Raw genomic sequence first — 22702 nt, forward strand, 5'->3', positions numbered from 1 at the left:
TAGAATCAGCCTATATACAGACTGATGCATCCATTTGTTCATAAAAAATACAGTGGTGCCCTGCTAGACACTTACCCCGCATGATGATGAAATCGCTTGACGATGACATTTTTGCGATCGCTACAGCAATTGCAAAACAATGTTTCCTATGGGGGATTTTTGTTTAACAACGATTAGGTCCATGCTTCGCGAACTGATTGTTCGCAAGACGACGATTTAAAACAGCTGATTGGCGGTTCGCAAAATGGCTCCCCACTGTTTTCCAGACCGATTTTCACAAGACAGCGATCGCAAAATGCCCGCCCTATGGAGGATGTTCACAGGATGATCAGGTATTTCCCCCATTGGAACACATTAACTGGTTTTCAATGCATTCCAATGGTTTTTTCCGCATGACGACAATTTTGCTGTACCGTGATTTTAGCAGAACGAATTATCGTCGTCATGTGGGGCACCACTGTACTTTAAAATGATCAGAATGGCAAATACAGGAGATTTATAGAAATACAACTGGAGTTATAAAAAATGAAACAGAATGGAAGTACTGTATATCCATCCGATTTTGACCAGAATCTTGTTATAAACTTATCAAGTTCTACCAGATGGAGATAATGACAGCTTACCTTACACAGCTGTTAAGCATTAAATGACAACATATGCAAAGTTCTTTGAGCTCTCTACATCATATATGCTCTTTGAGCTCTCTGAACCACATAAATGATATTCCAAACGTTCATGAGGGCATGTACACACAGAGAGATAGCTAATTTTCAATAAGACATATAGGTGTTATTTTCTCACAAGGCACCTCTTTAAAAGAATCGATTCACCCCAATAAGTATTGGAGAATAATATATGTAAAACATCAAGTTATTTGGTCTCTATAAAGAAATCAATGAATCTAGTAGTGGCACTTCTACATGCGGATATTTTGCACACAGAAGTCCAATTTTGTCCCACAGCCTTACCAAGGCTGGAAAAAAGTTCTTTCTGGATCCTGGAGAACTACTGCCAGTTAACACTGAGCTCAAGAGACTGGAGATAAGTCAGCTTTCTGAGACCCTAATTCCAAAGAATAGTATTTTATAGCCCAGTGCCCAGAGGCTGCAAGTCGTCACATATCTCAACTCTGTGTACAAATAAATGGAGAACCACTATAAGAATTACAAAGACAACATGCACAAAGAACTGCAAAGACTTTAAATGATGTATAAAAAATAAAGGCCAACTATGATCAGTGATTTGGAATACAACTCCAATAGACTGCCCCCTAAATTAACTATGTTTTTCACATTGCCCGTATCGCCCTACACAGACAATATTTCCACTTAACTCATGTATGATTATTTAAATGCTTAGTCATTCCATCAGCAATTTTAGATAAATTAGGTTAGACTACAAATTAGAAATAAACAGGGCGAGATAGACAATGAGAAATCAAAGCTATAGTGGTGCCCCGCAAGATGATGTTAATCCGTTCCACTGAAATCACTGTCCTGTGAAAACATCGTCTTGCAAAATGCAATTCCCCATTGGAACGCATTGAAATCTGTTTAATGCGTTCCAACGGGGAAAAACCATCGTCGTTTTGCGAAAATTGCCCCTAGGGAAGCCATTCTGCGAAGCGCCGATCAGCTGTTAAAATCACTGTCTTGCGAAGCATCGGTCCCAAAAACACCCGTTTTGCAAGTCGCGGACCTAGCTGTGAAAATCATCATCTTGCGAAGCATCGGTCCCGAGGGAAAAAAAAGTCTTGCGAAGCACAGTCTGAAACATCATCCAGCGAAAATCGCCCATAGGAAACACTGTTTTGTGAAGTGCTCCAGCTATCGCGAAAACTCATCATCATGCAGATACGTCGTTTTGTGAGGTCATCGTCTAGTGGGGCACCACAGTACACACCATGAAGTGAAAGGATAGGTCCCACTGAGTTGAAGGACTACATTCTAAGTTATAGAATATAGCCAGTTGTTCATATACCATCTCAAACAAAAACAACACAATATTAAATGAAACTTAACAATCCGATCAGATAAATTTTGCAAAGCACAGAATCTGGGCAAAGACTGATCCATGATAACAATTCAGGATGCCAAGGATCGAAGTTAAGATTTTCAACATTTATCTGGCAATCAAGGATGCCAATATAAGGAGAAAGAGAGCTCATCAGCAACAAGGAACAAACACAGAGGGCAATTTTTAAAACACATAATCTGGAAGACAGTGATAAGTGTACAGCTATCTTATTTACATATATTGTATAATATGAGCAGGCTGCATACTAATTGGATGAAATTAGTATGCAGCCTGTAAATATCAGGCCAGAGCTAATGAACGTATTCCCCTGTGTTGGTGACATACAATGGACTACTCAGGCTTCCCACTGCCAGTAGTTTAGAGCTTTCTGCACTCGAAATGGAGCAAGAACCATTTCAGGGCACAGGTTATAATGAAGCCAAACAAAATTGGCTCACAGGTGTTTAGCTGTCAAGATGTTGGAGACAGAAACAAAAAAAAAAGAGACTCTTCCATCTCTCATTACTGATCACACTAGAAAATGGTGGATACCCTTTCACTGAAGAGATTTCCAGCTACTTAGGTTGATCGTTACTGATTTTCTGCATTTCAGATTTTATTTATTTATTGTATTTATTCAACTTATATGCCGCCCACTCTACCCAAAGGTCTCTGGGCGGCTCACAATTGAAAAACAATTAAAATACAATAAAAGATAAAACGATTAAAACACAATTAAAATACAATCTAAAATTGCCATCAGGACCCACAGTTGATGTTATTTCAATTAAAAGCCTTCTGGAACAGGAAGGTTTTGACCTGGCGCTGAAATGTCATCAGCGTCGGTGCCAGACGAGTCTCAGTCGGGAGAGCATTCCATAATCTGGGGGCAGCTGCCGAAAAGGTCTTTGTCTACAAGCCATCCCTCTTACATCCTTAAGGGATGGCTCTTTCAAAAGGGCCCCCTGGTTAGATCTTAACTGCCAGGTAGGCTCATGTGAAAGGAGGCGGTCTTTCAGGTATCCAGGGCCCAAGCCATTTAGGGCTTTATATGTTAAAACAAACACTTTGAATTGGGCCTGGGAAGCAACTGGTAACCAATGTAACTTAAACAGAATCAGCTTGATGTGTTCTCTAGCGGCCCCACCACTCACCAGCCGTGCAGCTCAATTCTGGACCAGTTGCAGTCGCCGGACTGTCTTCAAAGGTAGCCCCACGTAGAGCGCATTGCAATAATCTATACGAGATGTAACCAGTGCATGTGTAACTGTCATGAGACTCTGCTCGTCCAGGTACAGCCGTAGCTGGTACAATTTCTGTAGCTGAAGGAAGGCGCCCCTAGCCACCGAGTCCACCTGGGGTTCCAGAGTTAAACTGGGGTCCAGGAGCACCCCCAGGCTGTGGACCCTGTCCCTTAGGGGGAGTGTAACCCCATTCAGGGCAGGGAGATGGCCCTCCAATTTGTCCGGCGAAGCACCCACTAACAGCACTTCCGTCTTGTCTGGATTGAGTTTCAATTTATTAACCCTCATCCAGTCCATCATCTGGTCCAGATAATGGATAAGTAAAACATGGTTCGTTCTGCCTTAAAACTAGAGGCACATCTCACTCATGACCAAAATCCACTCTTCACTGAAAATTTTAAGATATATCTATTCTAGAAAAGCAAACCCTCCTCCAGCTTTCTTCCATGTCTGTCCAGAATTCTTGGCATGCCTTCTCTGATGTCAAACAATTTTACTATATACATATTATACCTATCGGAGTGCCTCTCCCTGAGATCAACTTCTTGTGCCACTTGCACCTCCCAGGCATTGATGCTACAGATGGCCACCCCGAGGAAGGCCAGGATGTCTATGACTAGGTGCCAGGCCTTCTTTGTGGCGACCACCTCATTATGGAATGCACTATCTGTGGAGGTATGCCAGTCCCCTTCCCTCCTAACATTCAGGAAGCATATAAAAAATATATACTTTTTAGGGAAGCATTTCAGGATGCTCCCTTTATAACTGTTAGTAATTTCATCTTATTCGGATTTTTATTACCTGTATCTTTCCCATTGTCACCATCTTGATTTTTAGATCAGTTGTTTTGTTATATAGACATGCTTTATTTTGTATTTTTTGTTGTGGGTGGGATTTAGCTGTTCTTTATTTATTTATTTATCTACTGGAAACCAGCCAAAGTAGTGACAAGGATACTAAATGGTGTGATATAAAAATATAATTAATAATTAAATATTCTGTGAATTGTCTTCCAATAAAAATAACACTTCCAAACTCTTATTTAGGGTGGCCAACCAAGACAGAATCAGAATCCTGCTAAACAGCATACAGAGCTAAGTCATATAACACTTCTGAAAAATGTGGACAATATTGGATACCCTTAGATCCCATTGAAATAAATTCAATAAACTTCAGCTTGGATCCAGCACTGCATTCAAGCAATTCCATAACTGAGGAGAAAAAGAAGAGAATACCTCTCTCTATATGAAAGAACAAGCTGCTTCCTGTAGCTGTGGTTCTTTGAATAGTCATCTGTGAATACACACTAATGGAACTATCCTGTGCCTGTACAGCATCTTCTGGAACCTTCCAAAGCTGCAGCTTAGCATTTTGGCAGGCTCCACTCCCTGTAGTGTGCATGGCTGACCCTTTCCCTCCATTTTCTTCTGTTCTGAAACAGTCTGAAATAGAGAGACGGACATCAAAGAGGAGATGTGGGTGGGACATGCAAGTCCACAGATCACCACTCAAGGAACCACAGCTACAGTAAATAACCTGTCTCATTTGTAATTTCTGTGAACTTGGGTAATTAGCTAGCTCACCTGAGGTTGGCAGGCAGAAGTTACTGAAAAACAGAATACAGCATTTTATGTTATTATTTATTTATTGCACTTACATACCACCCATCAAGTGGCAAGCCAATACTCTGGGCGGTTTACAACAATTAAAACCCCAGTCCACTCCCCATATGTAAAGGAACAAATAAAGCAACTGTAACAAAACAAAACAAAACAAAACAAAACAAAACACACACACACACACACACACACACACACACACACACACACACACACACACACACACACACACAAATGGGGCAATAGCAAAAGAAAAGAAAATTCAAACAAGATGGATCTATCATAAGAGGAGGAAGTTCTTAAAGGCTTCCTTAAAGAGCGCACTGTTAACCTGTTTCCTGAAGAACAGGAAGGGGGATGCCTGGAGTACATTTGCAGGCAAGGCCAGCACAACTGAAAATACCTCTTTAGAGAGGAGCCTTACATCATCAGTAGATAGTGCAGTGGTTCCCAACCTTGGTTAACTCAGGTGTTCTTGGACTGTGATTCCCAGTTTTCACCACCAGCTGTGCTGGCTGGGGTTTCTGTAAGCCGCATCCAAAGAACAGCTGGGTTAACCAAGATTGGAAACCACTATTCTGGTGAGATGGTGGAATTCGACAGAAAGATTCCATGACAGGTCTTGAGTTTAAGAGTAGGAAAAAAATGTTATTGAGTCCCTAGATGAGTCATTTAACATCTGGGTGAATGAGCCAGGTGCAAACCCAAAGACTGAGGAGGTGGGGCATAGACAAAGATTGCTTCTACATAAACTCTAATGCCTCTGCATAAATGACATGGTCAAGCCTCTTTTCTGAGTGAAATTAGAAACTGGAGAAGAGAGGTGACATTGAAATTTGTAATGGGAAGTCTTGGGAAAGGCTTGAAAGGCATTTCACTTGGGCTACAGGAGGCTGTAGCACTTTCCTTCCTAGAGGCTTCTAACACCAATATGAGTTCTGGTAGGTACAGCCTATAGGCCTGATCTACCTTGCTTTTAAGGTGAAGAGATTGGATGTTTCAGTGACCACAGAAAGTCAAACGAGGCTTTAGAGTATTGTCCAGTACATGAACAAGATCTCAAGTAGTAATAAGAGGGAGATATTAATTGGTGAGATGTGGATAGCAGACCGGCAAGAGAGATATGTTGCACAACCATAAGATTTCTCAACAATTTCCCCGTCAGATCAGGAGGACTGCTGCAACTGGAAGAAGAGTGATTTGGACTCCTTGATGTTGTCTTTCAGAGGAGGTGAACTGATGGTCAAGAAGACTTAACAGGACCACTTTGGATAATAGCGAAGGTAATGTTGGAAAAGAAACCTAGGGTTTGCTGGTATAGACAAGGCTATGATGTGGAGACAATAATGAATGGTAGTTTTTGTGTGTATTTTTTTTCCTTTTTGGTTTGAATCACAGAGGAACCGTGGACTTGTGTTTGTCTTTAGATTTCGGTATAGAGGCCAATAGGGCCATGAAGATAGATTGAGAAGACAAGTCTGAAACTTATGTTGACAGTATCAAGGAACAGTGTCAAAGTGGTGATGGAGAAGGAGAGAGAGAGAAAAAAAATCAAAATGCAAAGTTTGCTGCTTATAGCACTTAAAGCATTCTCTAGGTTAGTGGTGGTGTACCTTTTTGGGCTCATGTGCCCATACTGGGGGGGGGCAGGGGGCGGTGTGCTGCAGCAGCGGAACTGAAAGTGGGGGTGGAAGAGGGAATCCCGGGCATGGAGGTGCCTCGAGACCCCACTCTAGATCCACCACCAGCACCAGCTGCTCAGGATCCTGACCCACCACCTGTCCAGGCACCAGCACCACAGCTGCAGCCACCTGCTCATGTTTGGCTGCAGGGGGGAGGGGGCAGTAGTGATCAGACGACTTATCGCTTGCGTGCTGGCAGAAAGGGCTCAACATGCCAGCTGTGGCACACATGATATAGGTTCGCCATCGCTGCTCTAGGTGGTTTACAATTTAATTATGCAGACTACACATTACCCTCCCAGCGAGATGGGTACTCAATTTACTAACCTCAGAAGGATGAAAGGCTGACTCAACCTTGAGATGGCTAAATGAGTTCATCAGGACAGAGGTCATGAGTAAAGTCTTGATTGCAGTATGGCAATTCAACCTATAAAGCTCTAAATGGCTTAAGCCCAAGGTACATCAAGGACCACGTCTTTGTTTATGAGCCTGCTCCAGTGTTAAGACAATCATGAGAGGTCTTTCTCTTGGTCACACCACCTTCATAGATGTGTTTGGTGAGGCCACGGGAGAGGGCTTTCTCTGTTGCTGCTCCTAGACTTTGGAATTCCCTCCCACAAAAGGCTAGGGTGGCCCCATATTCTCTGTCCTTCTGCAAGCAGGCAAAGACCTTTCTCTACACACAAGGTTTCCTTGAGTGACTGGTAGCCTGAGTAGGTTTTTCTAAATGGATTGCTGAACCTTACTGCTTTAAATGTGTTTTGGTGTTGCTTACGGTTTTTGTTTGATCTTTTTTAGTATTTGTATACTCACAGTTTTTAGCTTTTACAGTGGTGCCCTGCAAGACGATTGCCTCGCAGGACGAAAAGCTTGCAGGACAATTGGGTCCGGCGAGGGTTTTGGTGCCTCATAAGATGATGTTTCCTATGGCCCTGTTTTGCAAGACGAAATCCCAGGAGGCTTATGAAAGTGGTGCTTTACTGGGGGGGCGGTGTGTGTGCCCTTCTCCGCTCCTGCCCCCCTCCCCGCCTCACAGCTGATCGGCGCAGGGTGTCAGAGGCTTCTCCAGGCATTCTCAGCAGGTAAACAGGCAGTGGAAATGCACTGGGGAAGCCTCTGAAGCGGCGCTTTGCCAGGGTGAGGGTGGTTGGGGATGGGTGGGTGGTGGAAGGGACAGGCCTGCCATGTTCAACACATTAATAATGCAATCTTATACATGTCTACTCAGAAATCCAACAGTTTTATGAAATTTAATTCTAAGGATATGAGTATAGGATTGTAGCCCATCAAACAATTATATGTCATGTGACTAGCCAACTAAACATTAGATCCAAAAATAACTGTAGAAATAATTAAGCCAATAATGATCCAACCATTTTCTAATATTGAATAATATGTTAAAAGTAGATATAGGTGAAGCGAAGCAATTCTGAATCTAATATTAAACAACTATTCTGGGGTCTGTTTAAAGTTTTGCTTGGGTCTTGGGACACCGTTGAACTTGCATCGAGAAACAAAGAACAGTTCCCCCACAGCTGAGCCTCTGAGACAAGACACAAAAAAGCCAGCTACTGTATTAAACAAAGTTCTAAGGTTCTCTAACAATTGATAAAGCATATTACAATGATTTTACTATTTCTCATTTAAAAATACGTCTCTTTACCACTGAAACACAGGCTTCAAAAGATTAACTTCTACTGTAAATGGAAAAAGAGTATCTATATTTCAGAGTGCTGTTAGGTTGCATCATGAACTGGTACTGTATTCACAGAAGCTGGTCAGAAATATGGAAGGATGGTCATCCCCTCTCCTGCAACCCACTTTGGAGGCATGGAAGCCAGTGACACTTGTTCATTAGTGCTCTATCTTAAGCGCAGGCTCTCTTGACCATCACACATCTGTTTGCCTCCTTAGGGAAAAAGGTTCTGCTCTATTTGAAGCCTGGCTCGCTACAATTGGTTACTATGCCTTTTACGTCATAGACTGCAATGGACACCAATCATCGCTGCTGAAAAGGGACAGTGAATATTGAAACAATATTATTCAGCAAGACTTGATCTGAACATCTACAGACTTTCACATTCAAACAAAAACCAAAACTACTACCTTATTTATTTATTTATTTATTTATTTATTTATTTATTAGAATTCTATCCCACCCTTTTAGACAAAGTCTACTCCAGTAAATCTGATTATTCATGCAGTTTGAACATATATAACATAAAAATCTGAGGACTACAATTCTTGTTCAGAAAAATATCCAACAACGTACCATTAGTCTCCCTCAACCAAAGGTTATCTAAACTGGAAAAATGACATATCACATCCTGCAAAACACTGCTTCCATGCCACTGCATATATGCCATATACTGGTTGCATTGTGACCTGTATCCTAAAAGCCAATCATTGATTTTTTTCACTGTGCTTTTAAATGTTCTTTTAATGTTTTTATGATCCATTTTAATTAGCATATGTTTGTTTTTAATTATATATTTACTGTCCTTTTAACTTCAATATAAATAAATAACCATGTGCTGTCAAGTCAATTTTAGGTTTTCTAGGTAGGGAGTACTCAAAGGTGGTTTACCATTCCCTTCTTCTGGGGATATCCTGGGATTGTGCAGCTTGCCCATGGAAACAAGAATGGCTCTTCTCCTGAAGGCACACTGGGGAAATCAAACTCCCAATTTCGAGCTCTGAAACCACATATCTACACCAGTGAGCTACTACTATGTTGATTATTGTGAACTACCCTGAGTTCCTCTATTTGGGGTGGGTGGGAACAAAGAACTGAAATCAAGAAAAATAAATAATAGGTACACATAAATAAGAAGTTCAGGGTCTTTATTTCTCAAAGAGAAGATCATCATGTAATATTGGAACTGAGAGGGAATTTGTAAAGTGGTATAGGGATCTGCCATTGAAATGAATGCAACAAGACAGATTTCATTGTGGTCATCCAAGCCTCTGTGTACTAACTAGCATTTTCAAAGCCTTTATCCCAGCAGCAAAATGGGGCTAGTCTTACGTAGCTCTCTATGTTGTCTTCATTTTAACAAATGAATACAGAGAAAGGTTATATTTACAGTGGTGTCCCGCATGATGACGATAATCCGTTCCGTTAAAATCGCTGTAAAGCGAAATCGTTGTCATGCGAAAGTAAAAAACCCACTGGAATGCACTGAACACCAGTTAATGCATTCCAATGGGGGAAATACCTGCTCATTTTGCGAAGATCCTCCATAGGAGAAGCCATTTTCAATCGCTGTCTTCCGGAAATAGGTCCGGAAACAGCGGGGAGCCATTTTGAGAACCACCAATCAGCTGTTTCTAATCGTCGTCCAGCGAAAAAACGGTCTCTGAAGCAGGGAACTATTCATCGTTAAGCGAAAAACCCCATAGGAATATTGTTTTGTGATCGCTTTAGCGATTGCAAAAAACTCATTGTTAAGCAATTTCATCATAAAGCGGAGTCATCGTCAAGCAGGACACCACTGTAATTCATATCCATTAAAAAATCAGAAAAAGAACAACATTTTAGAGGTAAAATGTACATCTCCTAGAATTCAACAATCATGGTCTTTAAATTAACTTGACAGCTGTATGCTAAATTTCATAAGTCAATAAAAGTGTAACTGAAGTGGTATAATAATATGATTAACATCTTCCAGGTTTAGAAGTTATATTTTCAAGTTGAGCAAATATGGCCAAAAGTCTGTTCATGCATATTCAAGATAAATGCAAGAAAAATCACATTTAACTCATTAAAAAGCAAACACATACTCTCTTTCTTAAAATCAGAGGGTGCCAACTGAATTCCAGGAGAAGCATTATCATAATTGATTTATAGAGTCAGGACTACAGGAGTTAGAAGAAGTTAAGCTGTTCTAATTCAAATAAGTGACTACATTTCTGAATGTCCAGTGCTTTCAGAGCAACTCTAAGCTGCAGTCACAAACATCCATTAAAGTGTTCCACAATTCAGAGCAAGCAAGTGGTTGTCAGTGCAGCCAGTAAATCACCTGATCCTATTACAAAATCAATTACTGCAGCACATTTCTATTGCTACACAACCTGATGATAGCAAAATGATATTGAGTAGCTGCTGCAAGGTCAAAAACAACACACTTTATTTTTAGCTCCATGGAGTATTTATTTTAAAGGAAAGATTTTAAATAAATCTGTATAGTTACCTTCTTCGGCTGACTGGGACATTCGATGGATAGTCTCTGCAACTGGTCTGATGTATGGCTGCAAGATAGGAGATCGGAGCAGCAGGTCGAACGGCCCAGCCTCTTCATTAAAGAAGAAATAATGCTGCAGCCACAGCCACACATTGACTTGCTCATCAGATGAGTTTATTCCTTAAGAAATCAGAACTGGTAGTGGCCCAAACACAATCAAAATTGGCCGACTGCCTCATTCTGCAGCTGCCTGGCAAAAATTAACACTGATAAAAATAAGACAAGGGTGTTTCTCCAAAGTTGGTACTGACCACTGTCTTCACTGCCAAGCAAAGCTCAGTTTTGAAGTGCATCTTCCCATTTATACTTTTCCAAGATGAAATGTTTTGATGATCTCCCTGGTTTTGTAAGACAGCCATCTGTTTAAAGTACCATACACAACACACCAACTACGGTTTGCTGTTCTTTAGCAAGCACTTCAGGTCTTCTAAGATATCCTCTATCCAACCTGTTCCCGCTCTGAATTCACAGTCTTCCAACAGCCAACAGAAAATAGCCACACCCCTCTATGTTTCCATGCACACTACTCAAGATCTGCTCAATATCTGATACAGTATTGATACACTATTCCCACTTCCCTGAGAATAACAGACAGACGCTAAATTACTGTCTAGAATACAGTATGTTAGAATTACCCTTTAAGACTCTAATGTATAGGGTAACAATCATTAAATTTAGATTTCCATCTTGTTTTAACTTCTAAACTTTATAATTTTGCTTCTGCAATGAACATAACCCTACTTCAGCTTAAGCTTAAAGCAAAGAGTGAAATACTTCTTTACTAATGTAAAATAAGGAAAGAAGTAACATCATTACTTACATATAAAAGCAAGCACAACCACAAAGAGGAACAGATGAGCCAAAGCAATGAAAACATATGAGGAAAGCTAGTTTTGAATAAAAGTTTGCAAACTGTTTCATAAAGTGGAGGTGAAGAAGAGGAGGAGAAATAGTAAACAGAAAAGAACTAAACACAAATTATCTACCTGGGTTTTTTCCCCTACCAAAGCAACTGTGTTGTTAACATAAAAATGTTTCCTCAATAACATGGTCATCTTTCCTATTTCACTTATTTTATTCTCCGCAAACAACACAAAAATGTTGCAGATGCTTCCAAAGCAGCATTTAGTGGAAGAGCTATATATCAGAAGATGGCATGCTGGTCTTTCAGCTGTTAAAAGCAGTGCATTTATCTGTCTTATTGCAGCATGCACAATAGCATTTGGAGAGAGAGAGAGAGAGAGAGAGCTCACACTAGCACAGATGCTCAACCTGATTACAGGATAATCTGCCTTGAAATAATTGTCACTTACATTGACAGAGCTATCTGGAATTGTTTACAAAATCCCTTTTATCAGATAGTCAGGTAAAAACAAGTAGCATGACAGCAGCTTAAATGCACATCTTTAAGCAAAACTTCTTGTTTTTACTCTGCATCAAAAGCTATTTGCTCTGTCTCCTCCCCTTTCCTCCGGTGCTGGTTTACAGCTATACTGAGCCAGCCTTGCCTCTTTCTTCAACCTTGCTTTACCCTTTGATATTCACATTTCTATTTAATCATTTCTCGGTAATATTTAAATTCAAGCAACCAATGCAAATTGAATAAAAAGCCTTTTGTAGAGAAAGATTCTGCATGCAAACAAGCAAATAATGCAGTAACCTTTTACTCGCCTGCTGGAGGTACTGTCTGCTGCATAGAATTTTAAATCCTCATCTGCAGATGCAATAGAGCTGGTATTGCCAAGGACTTTGCTCTTCCTGTGTTGATTCTACACAGTTATTCATCAGATGGAAGAAAAAAACATTCCAAGGAAAATGTAATGTAATTTCAGATGGATTCACTCAGATGCCCTGAAATAAGCCAAGTTCTAAAAATCAGCTGCCGTCTTGCCTAGTCACATTTGTGAGCTCATAAAGGAAGTTATTGCTGATGTAGCTTTGCTACTGATACGCAGGATAGGAAATCACAGGAAGCTAATAAAAAAATTAATGTACAGAATTAAAGTGAACGGATCATTCTTACTCTGATAACTTCCATGTGTCTTTCCTAGTATAACATTGCACCTCTGGCTGAAACACCTAACAAAATAAAGCAAGATGCCTTGTCCTGGTCCCTTCATCACTGTTTCTATAATTTTCTGAATACAGAGACTTTATAGATAATGACACAACCATGCAATGCTGATGCCAAAGAGAGACTTGCCCATCTTTTTCTAGGTTTTTATGTTGACTGCTAATTTAAAGAAACAGCTGTTGTTCAACATTATGACCACTAGTGTTCTGACAGGCTAGGTTTTGTGTTGTTATTTTTCAATGAAAGACACTTAACATAGTAACTACCTCTTGAATGGATAAGGGCTGAAAAGACCAGTTGGTTTTTGACCAGAGACAGCTAAAGCAGTTCTAAGTTTTTAGAGCTCAGAGCTAACACAGTGCTGCTGTTGTTTTGGAGATTGATACTAGTTCAAGATTAACATGGTCTCCTTGTATGCCTACATGATCAAACAGCATACTGCTTCTTTCTCAGAAAAGCTGTTCTGAAACTTACTACTATTTAAAAAAGCAAGACCCACACAATAAATCTAATTGAAGCTTTTGTGAAGAACAGGCCTAATTCAAACTTGATTTTCTTTTCTCTCTATAAATTTCCCCACTTAATCTAACAAAGAAAACATTTTACATGATAATGAATACAGGTATAATAATTCCAAATTCAATTTCATATGCAACACATACATAATTTGGTAAAGTTTGTATTTCCTTAACAGGAATTAAGCATTAGAAGTTGAGGTTGTTATTAATTATTTATATCCCTCCCCCTCTTTCCTTATGTCAGTTTCCTTAATGTACTATTGATTCTCAGGATGCAAAAGGATGGAGCCAGTAACAGACCACATATAAGGCAATCATCCAGCAAAAGAAAACAGAGTAACTGTTTAGGTACGATACCACAAGTGAAGATTTTCAATATATAGAAAAATAGCAATAACATATACATACAATCACTGTATTTACACACACACACACACACACACACACACACACACACACACTTTTAAAAGGTCCAGTTTTTCACAGTTTCAAATAATAATTTAAATTTTCTTAAAACCATAGACTTGTCTAAAACAACTACATTTTTTATATTTAAAATGCATACTAATTTAATATCTTTGTATCTCCTAATACACTAATGCCATTTACACAGAAGTTAAGAATCTGATGTACCAACGTTTAAATGCCATAAATTTCCCCCTTACTAAACCTACAATCCACTTGCTAGGGATGATCTCTTGTGCCTTAACGGACATTTTCAAGATTGTTATTTCAGATTCTATATAGTTACAAGTGACAATTATTGCAGAATTATTGCTACCAAACAGGTACAGTTGGCTTTTGTGATATATGCATTTTACTTTTTAAAATATTTTCTACTGAAATCCAGAAAATGGGTTACTTCATTTTAATATATTATTATTATTATTATTATTATTATTATTATTATTATTATTATTATTATTATTATTATTATTATTATTATTATTATTATTATTGACGTGGTGGCGCTGCGAGTTAAACCGCAGAAGCCTCTGTGCTGCAAAGTCAGAAGACCAGCAGTCGTAAGATCGAATCCATGCGACAGAGTGAGCTCCCGTCACTTGTCCCAGCTCCTGCCAACCTAGCAGTTCCAAAGCATGTAAATGCAAGTAGATAAATAGGTACACCACGGCGGGAAGGTAATGGCATTCCATGTCTAGTCGTGCTGGCCACGTGACCAAGGAAACTGTCTACGAACAAATGCTGGCTCTACAGTTTGGAAACGGGGATGAACATGGCGCCCTGGAGTCGGACACAACTGGACTAAATGTCAAGGGGAAGCACTACCTTTACCTTAATTATATTATTCTGCAGTAGTCTACAGAAGCAGTGTTCTATAATCAGATATAATCAAGAATAGGTAAGTAAATGACAATTGGTTAAAATCCTCATGTGTATTAAAGAACAAGACAAAGACTATACAAATCTATACAAATCACAACAGACTCTTAACTGCAGAAGTCCACATTACAAATATGGAAGAATATTTTATCTTGGTTAATCTGAGCTGAAACTGAGGTTAACATTTTCTTATTTTCCTAAAAGAGTGTAATAAAACAACAATCATTGTAAAGCAGTCACAAAGAAAATTATAATATTAGAAATATGGCAGCTTTGATTTCTAAACACTTACCTACCTCTCGGAATACCAAGTAGAGGAATAACAGGGGGGAAAAATCAAGTCACAAATCTAATCCTGTCAGTTTTGATTAGAAAAACAAAATGTCCTTCCTTAGGAATATTAGTTAGGAAAACTGAGAATAAAAATAACAACTGAGAAGAAAAATGTTTGCCCTGCAGAAGTTATTAAAACACAGGGAGAGATTGAGAAAGAATATGAACGCAACAGGTGAAAACACAAAGTGTGCAGTACCCTCAGTGTTTGAGCCTATATTAGAACAAGTTACTTAACACTATATAAATGGAGCCGCAACAGTTTTCATTCATCCCTTATCTGTGTAGATTTCTTATTTAAATGTTATGGGATATTACATGGCTGTTGCTGACATCTATGCACCACAATTTGTACCTGAATGTTCATATGTAATTAACTACAGTAATTCATGACAAGAACAAGACTCAAAAAAAAGAGAGCAAGGGCAAACCACAAGAAAACCAGAATAAAGTGTGAATTGCTAGAGACTGCTAGAGACAAAAAGATCTAGACATTCCAGTGGTATCAAGGAAATACTAGAAGGTAGAATGATGCTAAGTGGTGGGAAACAGCAGTCATGAAGAAAGAACAAAGCTGGGCACAACTCTCAAGGTTTTTCTGCAGATAGCCTGAGTTCCCATTCTTCTTCATTAGAGGCTGGCCAAGCACAGCTGTACTTCACTGAAACAGTAAGGTCAACACAGTTTAGGTATGAAAATAATGATACTCAAAGGCAATATGGTACTTCTTTTTTAATAGTTACACCACAAATATTGCCTTCTAACCCTATGGTCAGCACAGTTTTTCTTATTATTATACACAGTGTTAATTTGTGCACAAAGTGGAACAACATAGATAACTGGAAGGAAATCTACAATTACTTATGTTTATTTTTAGCACTTTTCAGTGAAGTTTCAATTATGTAAGCTTAGGTCACACAGATTTCTCTTGACTAAGCTGAAATGACAAAGAGTCTTCTGGAGTGTTGAAGACTAACAGGTTTTATTTCAGTTACCTTTTGTACACCATGAGTGCAATCTTTTCTGCACTTTCCTGGAAATTAGCTCCACAGAATACATAAATGCTTCTTTCTAACTACAGTAAATATACATAGGGCTGTACGGCAGCCTCTGTTTATGCACTGTTGCTACAACTTAAATCATTTGCATACTGTATTTACGCTTACGCACTTCAAATCCAGGTGGAGTTATTCATTTGCTTCTGAAATCTCATATTTAGATTATTCATTGTTAAACTCCTTTCTCAAAACCACCAATTCCAATTCAACACAAGATATGCTTCTCAGCATGAAAGACTTTAAGCTGACAAAATTAATCATGCCTCTAATATTTACAGGTGTGTCAGGATTTGGAATATTACAATCTTTCCATTAAAAAAACAGTTTAACAGTTTTTTTTATCTTCTAAATCCTAATATTCTTTGCATAATTTTTCAAGATGATGGGATTAATAAAAAGTGAATTACAAATATATTCACAACACAGGAAACTTTTATTTTGTATCCACTACAGAACAAATGGCATTTACCACAATATGAATTACCAAGAAAAAGAACATATTGTAGACAAATGAAAATAAACATCTTTAAAAGTTTCATAGACAGTGATATCATTAACATACTGTAATACAACCACCAAACATAGATATTGTCTATTACTTTACCAACACATTATAACCTAATCATAGAGATCACCAAAAATTCACATGATTTACACCAATCACAACAGAAAATATGAAGGTCTTTGACATGATCAGATATCATGAAATACCTAGGTTCTACAGGAATGACAAGCTTTTGCCAGGTTCACACATCACACTAAAAAAAGGTTAATAATCCTGCACCCCACGTAGGGATTTCTCATCCTAGAAATTTCTAGAAGTGGATCCTGCATTGAAAACTCATGGGAATTCTGAATTTCAGTTTGTGACATGTAAACTTAGTGTGTTGATACAAAATGCACTCTTTAATTTTCACTAGCTACTTTTAAAAAAACTCTGAGAGTTAATTCAATATGATCTGGGTGGGACTGGTGGGGAGGCCTTCCTTAGCCATGGGCTTCTTAAAGCCGAGATTCCCAGAACAGCTGAAACTGGATTTTATTAATGATGGGAACAGGGTACAGTGGTGCCTCGGCTTATGACTGTCCCTACTTACGACCATTTCGAGTTACGACCAGCTTCGGCCACAAAATTTTGCTTCGACTTGCAGCTGGAGCTTCCACTTACGACCAGGAAAAGGCAGAGGAAAGGGGTGGGAAATTCAAATGTACTAACCGTTGGTGGTGAGGAGGCTGCTTCTTTGTAGCTCTTTTGCCCCAAATTTTGGGGAAAGAAATGCAGTGTTGGGGGTGGGGGGCATCCCTTGGCACTCCTCGCCACCCTCCGCAGGGCCAATGCCACTGCTGCTGCTGGGTCCCAGTCCTTGACCTCGGCGCGGGGGTGGAGGGCCCACCAATCCCAGGTCCTGGAGGAAGGGTCCTCTCGCGCCGCCACCCCTGGCATGGTGGGGTCCCGCTCAGCCCTTGGCCCCGCAGGGGTGGTTCCCTTTCTCCGCTGAGGGCAGCTCCTGAGCAGCACATGGCTCGCCTGCCAGTGATGCCTGGTGCCGCCTCCCGCTCTGACAACGGCTGCTCGCAGGGGCAGCCATGTCCACCAGGATGGGGGGCGTACTCAGCACCTCTGGGTGCCAGAATATGGAGTGGGTTGGCCCATCACCCTGGATGCTAGTGCAGGCTGGGTATTCTTGAGCAGCCAGAGCAGCAGGCAGGCAGCTTTCCAGCACAAAAAGGAAGAGAGGAACCAACCCTTGGAAAGTTTTGGGGTTTGGGCGAGAGTTGCTGTGGTGACAGCAGGAAGTGGGATTCCACTGTGCAGAGAGAGGGCTGGCCAGCTTCTGCCCACCCAACCAACCCCAGGCAGAAAGTGAACAGGAGCGCACCGACCCCGTGACACCTTGACCTGGAGCCCTTCTCTTCCCCCTGAAGAAGACACCACCGGGCAGGTAGGGTGTTTGCAAAGAGTAGGAGAAGCACCTGGGCCCCACGGCTGGGAGAGGAGTGCTGGCGAGCTGCAGCTTCCCCCCCCCCCGAGATGGGCAAAGCTCCTGGACAAACCGCACTATGCTTAATTACAGGCCTCCCATCAATCCCAGGTGAAAGGGACCCTCTTCTGGGTCAGCCAAAAGCCAAGGCTTTGGCAGCCCCCATCCAAGCTGCTCGAGCAGAGACTGTCTTGAAGACACAGCAGGGATTCAAAGTTCCCTCCTGTTCTGGCACCGGCACTGGTTCCGGTGGGCGAGCCACCTGCTGCTCAGGGTCCCAGCAGCAGTGGCATCAGCCCCATGGAGGGTGGGTGAGGAGTGCCGATGCTGCCGGGTCCCTGAGCAGCAGGTGGATCATCCGTTGGGGGTGACCCAACACCGCCTCCCACTCCTGCACGGGCTCCAGCACATTCCTATGGGGCTTGCAGCGTTTTATTTTTATTTTATTTTGGGGAGTGGTTGTTGTTGTCTTGGTTTTGTTTTTTTTTTTTGGGCTGGAACGGATTAATCACATTCCCATTTGACTGAGTTATGTCCATCTTCTGGAACCGATTATGGTCATAAGTTGAGGCACCAGTGAAGAAGGAATGGTTGGGCACCTATGGCAGTCCATGTGACCAGTTCACAGGGAGGCTGAATTGACATCACTAGCTCTCCACCAAGTCCAGTGTTTATGTAAGCTCAAATTCTCCAGACTGCGGCTGGTGCTGGGCTTTCCAAACAGTCCCTAGCCAACTAAATCTCTGCAGGGAGGTAATGCATTGCCAGATATTCACAGGTGCCCAGGCCCCTCAAGTCCTTCCTGCCAGCATTACAGGAGCTCTTCCTGAAGCTTCCTTTTCATGCTTCTCTAGGATCATGGAGGTAGCTAGGTTCCCAGCTGGCCTTCGCTGTCTCTAGGGCAGGACCAGTATCCATGGCAGCATGAATACTGGTGCATCTCCTCCATGTCCTTTATCCACCTCTACATGGCCTCATACCCTTGTCCAGCATGTCCTCTTTCCTCAGACACCAAAATACAGGGTCCAGTTTGTCTTTCATCTCTCCTACTCCTCCGCCTCCGATTATGTGGACAGACAAGTCCTCTCTACCTTCCTCCCTTAAATCGGGATGCCTCCAACTGGGCCCAGGCTCTACCACCTCACCCGAATGTGGCTCATCTGCCTCCCTGCTACTTTTTCCCACCTGGACCCTCCTTCTCTGCATTTTAATGGTACCCAGCTGCCAGAGTCTCCGTCACACCCTTCAAAAGGGCAAGCCTGCTAGGGGTGCACAGAGAATCCCCTTCACATTCAGATCAGATCTTTGTTGCCAATACAAATCATGTAAACCTGGCTTCACTTGTCTTGCTGTTCACTCCTGCTGTTAAAGTATTTTTCGTCTGAACTCTGACATATGTATTAATAGTAACTTCAGAGATTATAAAAAGTAGACAGAGATACAAGACCGTCTCTTTCCTCCATGACAAGAAGTGAAGAAACGTAAGCATATTGCCGGCTTTCGTTAATCATCTCAGCTTTGAATATGATGCAAATCTGTACAATTCTCCTATCTAGTAATGGGTACTACTATTAACAAAGTTGCAACACTATTTGTTCTATCCTACTATCCTAGTACAGTGAGCAAAGTCCTGAAGCAAATACATTCAAAGGTGTATTCTGCTCACCCCCATACTATCTGATTGCAATGTATCAGCTAAAATTAAGGTGGACCAAGCCTAGAGATGCCTGGTATAGACTGTCATCAATTTGATAATCCCACAGATAAAAGGAGAGGGATAATTTTTACTGATTCCCAATCCTGCTGAAGCTCCTTACCGCTCTAAACATCAGTTCTGGAGCATCCAAACCTGCAGAGCACCATGTAAGATGGCGCAATAAGTTGTAAAAAGTAAGGTAAAGGTAAAGGTTCCCCTTGACATTTTAGTCAGTCGTGTTCGACTCTAGGGGGCGGTGCTCATCCCCGTTTCCAAGACGTAGAGCCAGCGTTTGTCCGAAAACAGTTTCCGTTGTCACGTGGCCAGCGCAACTATACACGGAACACTGTTTACCTTCCCACCAAAATGGTACCTATTTATCTACTTGCATTTACATGCTTTCGAACTGCTAGGTTGGCGAAGAGCTGGGACAAAGCAACGGGAGCTCACTCCATTGTGTGGATTCGATCTTACGACTGCTGGTCTTCTGACCCTGCAGCACACAAAGGCTTCTGTGGTTTAGCCCGCAGCGCCACCACGTCCCCTAATTGTAAAAAGAGGAATCAGCAAAAAAAACATTTCTCTGCCCTCTTCCTCCAATGGGAAACTTCTGCTGGATTCTGGTTTTCTCTGAAAATGAAAGTTACTTTTTAATTTCTGATGGACAATTCTGGGTTGTTCTTCAACCCAGAAGAACTACAGATTGAAGACAGAGATATTACCAGAGAAGAACACACACACAATTCCAACAGCCCAAAGAAACAAAAAGCCCAAATGAGTGGCACTTACTATTGTCAATGACAGATGAGAAGCAAAAGGATGACAGAATCAGAATCCCCCCGCCAAGGAGGTACAGTGAGGAATCAAACTTCCAACCTCTGGCTCCGCAACTTGATACATAAACCACTGAGCTATATCTTAGCTATGCCAACAAAAAGGAAAACATAACAATGGGTCACAATGTTTCTTACAGATTCTAATCCTCCCCCAAAAAAGGAAACACAGTATGGTAGCTATAGTAGCTATGAACAAACTAAAAAAGATCAAGTCTAAGAATGTGTCACTGGAGATCAAGGCCACTGTATTCCCAATTACTGTGTACAGTGTGAAAGCTAGACAATGAAGTAACCTGATAGGGGGAAATAATTAATTTGAAATGTGGAGTTGGAAGAGAGTTTTACAGATACCATGGATTGCCAGAAAGACAAATAAGTGGGTTCTAGATTAATCAAGTGGGAACTTTCCCTAGAATCAAAATGACTAAACTGAGGCTACTTGTACTGAGACAAGACTCACAAGAAACTGTAATGCTGGGGAAAGCTGAAGGCAACAGAAAAAGAGGAGAACAAAGGACTCAATAAAGGAAGCCACAACCCTGAGTAAGCAAGAGGTAAGCAGAGCTGTTAACAGCAGCAACTTTCAGAAGTCATTAATTCACAGGATCACTAAAAGTCAGAAGTGATTTGCTGGCATATAACAACAATTCTGGATTAAACCTATAATATCCAGGGTGCCACTAGAGAGAGAAACTGGTACATCACTTCTGAATATTTTCTACCTAGAAGACTCTGGGATGATCTGCGCAACTCAGAATTCATATGACAGCACATTAATTTCTGTTACTTATTACACCTAGTGCTGACAAGCTGGGAGTTTGATTCCTCACTGTGCATCCCAGAAGAGCCAGCCTGTGTGGCCTTGGGCAAATTGCACAGTCCCATGATGCCCTCAGAAGAAACTGGTAAACCTATTCTGAGTACTCTCTACCTAGGAGACCCTAAAAAGGGTCAACATAAGTCAGAACTGACTTGATGGCACACAATTATTATTATATCCAATAACTGATTCTTACTATTACAATATAACTAAGAGTTTACACATTCTTCACTCATGTATCTTGGTAAAAATGAAAAGAAATTTCATTAGAGAAGATACTGGTCCTAATCCATAAATCAGTCGCCACTGATTCAGGAATACTGCAAAATAGAATCATCAAGTTACTAAGAAAGTCCTTCTAATTCATGAACTTCAGATACACTAACAATGTAATCTACAGTATAAAAACATGCCACTCTCTACAAAATTTAACACTATTGTATCTCTGTGGTAGAAATACCACTACTGACTGACAATGAGGGTGTTAAATACCTTGTTGGTGAATTTCAAAAGGGCTGTTTTGGAAAACCTATATTAGTCCTTAATGTTCAGCACATTTGATGGTAATAAATAATAAAGCAACCATCCTCACACAAAAATAAAATTTCAATGAAGTTTCATTTTTACTTCATATTATAGTTACAACAAATTCCATCAAATTACTATTGTACCATTTGTACTCAGCACAACTTTATTAACGGCAGTTTATTCCAGTTTTGTAAGTGAGGAACTCTGAATGTAAAAGTACAATACTAAGAACAAGTTAAAGGATTTATTGCTATTCAAGCAGTCCCACTGAAAGATTATTTTTCAAGAGTTAATGTTCTGTTTTTAGGTACTGCTGCTGGGAACCAAACAAAAATTCATCTGAAGATGCAACGAAGACGTATTTTTAAACTGTTGAGCTGGAGTCCAAGAACTGCACTGCAGTTTTCCTTGCACACTTTTTTGCTCCACAAAAAACTTTTTATTGTGCTTAGTAGAAGGTCAATGGCTATCACTTCACTTCTTGAGCACAATGGTGAATTGAAACAAGAACTCATAGCTGTTTGGACCGACAAAGCTACCAGTATGTCTAAGCCAATAAAGCGATTTGTTCATTAAAGCTACTAATAAAGCAACCTTTTGTTAGTCTATGAAACATCAGAAGCCACCAAGAATGCATCTAACTGCAATATTTCTGGCTTTCCCACAAACTCCAGAAATATCTCTTAAAACAAGTTCAGGCCTTAGTGT

The 22702-nt window shown here is 40.7% G+C and overlaps 1 protein-coding gene across 5 annotated transcripts in view; it reads right to left on the minus strand.

Annotated features, from left to right (window-relative positions):
* Positions 1-22702, minus strand: part of FBXW7 (F-box and WD repeat domain containing 7) — a 192873-nt gene that overhangs the window by 142422 nt on the left and 27749 nt on the right. For 2 of the 5 annotated variants that reach the window (XM_073001554.2, XM_073001556.2), the window contains exon 1: positions 10755-13040. The exons of 1 other annotated variant lie outside the window; for it this stretch is intronic. In XM_073001554.2, the coding sequence (XP_072857655.2) occupies positions 10755-10910 (156 nt within the window). In that variant the 5' untranslated portion in view covers positions 10911-13040. Of the gene's footprint in view, positions 1-10754; positions 13041-22702 lie in introns of those variants that run through there. 2 more of the 5 variants (XM_073001555.2, XM_073001557.2) reach the window with 1 other exon arrangement.

This window comes from Pogona vitticeps, chromosome 5, assembly GCF_051106095.1.
Source record: "Pogona vitticeps strain Pit_001003342236 chromosome 5, PviZW2.1, whole genome shotgun sequence".
Classification (NCBI taxonomy): domain Eukaryota; kingdom Metazoa; phylum Chordata; class Lepidosauria; order Squamata; family Agamidae; genus Pogona; species Pogona vitticeps.